At 54.0% G+C, this 2,075-nt stretch overlaps 1 protein-coding gene across 1 annotated transcript in view; it reads right to left on the bottom strand.

The window, feature by feature from the left end:
* Positions 1-758, bottom strand: part of dlgap4b (discs, large homolog-associated protein 4b) — a gene marked incomplete at its 5' end in the record, with an annotated part of 24,928 nt that extends 24,170 nt beyond the window's left edge. The window contains one exon of the mRNA XM_084464149.1: positions 1-758. This exon is cut by the window's left edge and continues 532 nt beyond it. Coding sequence (XP_084320275.1) covers positions 1-758 — 758 coding nt within the window.
* Positions 759-2,075: the final 1,317 nt, after the last annotated feature.

The raw sequence follows: 2,075 nt of genomic DNA, 5'->3' as shown, positions 1-2,075 counted from the left end.
TGCTTGCTGCCGTCCTCCGTGCCCGAGGAGGTGCCCCCGCTGCCGCCTGAGCGCCCGTTGACGTTGCCCTTCATGTGCTGGCCCTCCAGCGACTGCGACTTGGCGAAGAGCTTCTGCACCGAGTGCAGCATGTAGCGGATGCGCCCGGGGCTGTCGGTGCGCTGTTTGGCGTCGGCGGCGGCGGCGACGGCGGCCGACGTCCGGTGGTACTGCAGCGTGCTGAAGCCGTCCCGGCCGCCCGGCAGCTGGCTCTCAAACTGCTCCAGCATGTTGGCGGCCGGCGCCTGGTTCTTGGATGCGTGGTGGTGGTGCGATATGGTGGCCGAGCCGCTGCCGATCAGGGCCGTCCGTCCGCCCATGCCCGCCATGCCCGCCATGCCCATGCCCGTGCCCATACCCATGGACATGGAGGTGCCCAGGGTGCCCGTGCTGATCCCGCCGATGTTGTCCCCACCGGGCGGGGAGAAGTCGGACTGGTCGTAGGAGTTGTAGTGGATGCGGGGGAAGGTGCTGCTGTTGGACAGCTGGTTGTTGAGCGGCAGCATGCAGTCCGAAGGCAGGGAGACCGGGTTGCCGGAGGAGTAGTGGTGGGGGTCCATGGTGCCGTAGTGGTCCATGGTGGCAGGGCTGAGGAGGTAGGGGCTGCGCGGCAGGGTGCTGGTCTGGTGGGGTTGGGGGTACATGGCTTCCGGGTGCCCCAGTGCAGGATCGCAGGAGTCGGACAGGTGCCGGTGGCGGTTGGCCCCCAACCCTCTCATGGTAGTCGGGAGGGGCCCGGCCCTCTAGAAGATCCCGGGACCCGGGAGAGAAAGACAGTGGGTTCGGCGGTGAGTCCTAGGACGGGGGGAGAAGACACACGAGCATTAGATGGGTCGCACACGCACACACACACACACACACACACACATACATAAAATATCTTATTATCATAAATTCTCCTTCATAGGATGTCTTGGTCTTTCTTCCACCGAACGTGACCTGAATGGTAGAGTCTGTCTGCATTAACATTCAGGTGGTGTCTTCATACGGTGCTTTACTCTTAATTCTTGTGTCTCATGGAGTGGATCTGGATGGACGTGGCAGAAATTTCTTGAGGAAGATAGTGTCTGACTCTGGCATGCGCACCAGAATAGAATAATCATAAAGGAATTATGGCTGACACACACACACACACACACACACACTCACACACACACACACACACACACACACACACACACACAGTCTATGTGGCAATGCTGAAGGTGGGCTGAGCATAATGTTGAATGAACAATTGCTGGATTGTAGCTTCTAGGTTACAGAGTGCATAATGAACAATCTCTGGCATTCATCCAATACAAGACACTGATAACAGAAATGCTAATGTGTACAAGTGTTTCTCATGTCGATAAAAACGTTTTTCTTAAGGATAAATAAGTCAGAGCAAACTATTACTGAGGATGAAACCCCTTCCTCACAAACTATTATTTCGTATTTTCAGTTTCATCTCCTTAAAGCTAAACTTTAGTTATAGCTACAGTTTACCCTTGGTAAGAAGGTTAAAGCTAACCCTGAGTAATAACAGGGTGAAAAGATCCTTGGTAAAACGTAGCAGGTATCCTACTGAGCCCCACTGTGTGAAGAGACAGCTTTAAGTATATCTTCCTGGCGGGCTAAAAGCTCAGTGAGATGTGTCAGAGAGAGAGAGTCGGAGCAGTGTTTTGCATTGAATGTATAAGGGAGTGATATCATGCATCCTTGTAATCTGCCTGCAATTCAGTGAGAGCTCCATCTCTTCTCAGGCTCCACATCAAAGGAGCCTCCACCCCACGTCTGCTGCTCACTGATAGCCCGGCGCTCAATAGAAGACTGCCTGGGTCTTACAGGTTCCCCGCAGGTTAGCTTATGTCCAACCGGTAGCCTTCGCTCTCTTCCCATCTGTCTCTCTCTAGTCTCTAAACTCTTTCTATCCTCACACTCTATCTCCCTCTCGCCAATGTCTCTCTCTCTCTCTCTCTCTCTCTCTCTCTCTCTCTCTCTCTCTCTCTCTCTCTCTCTCTCTCTCTCTCTCTCTCTCTCTCTCTCTCTCTCTCTCT

Source organism: Micromesistius poutassou (assembly GCF_964030765.1).
Source record: "Micromesistius poutassou genome assembly, chromosome: 2".
In the NCBI taxonomy this organism is placed as follows: Eukaryota; Metazoa; Chordata; class Actinopteri; order Gadiformes; family Gadidae; genus Micromesistius; species Micromesistius poutassou.
Note: the sequence above shows the minus strand (reverse complement) of the source record. Positions and strands in the feature narration are given on the sequence as shown.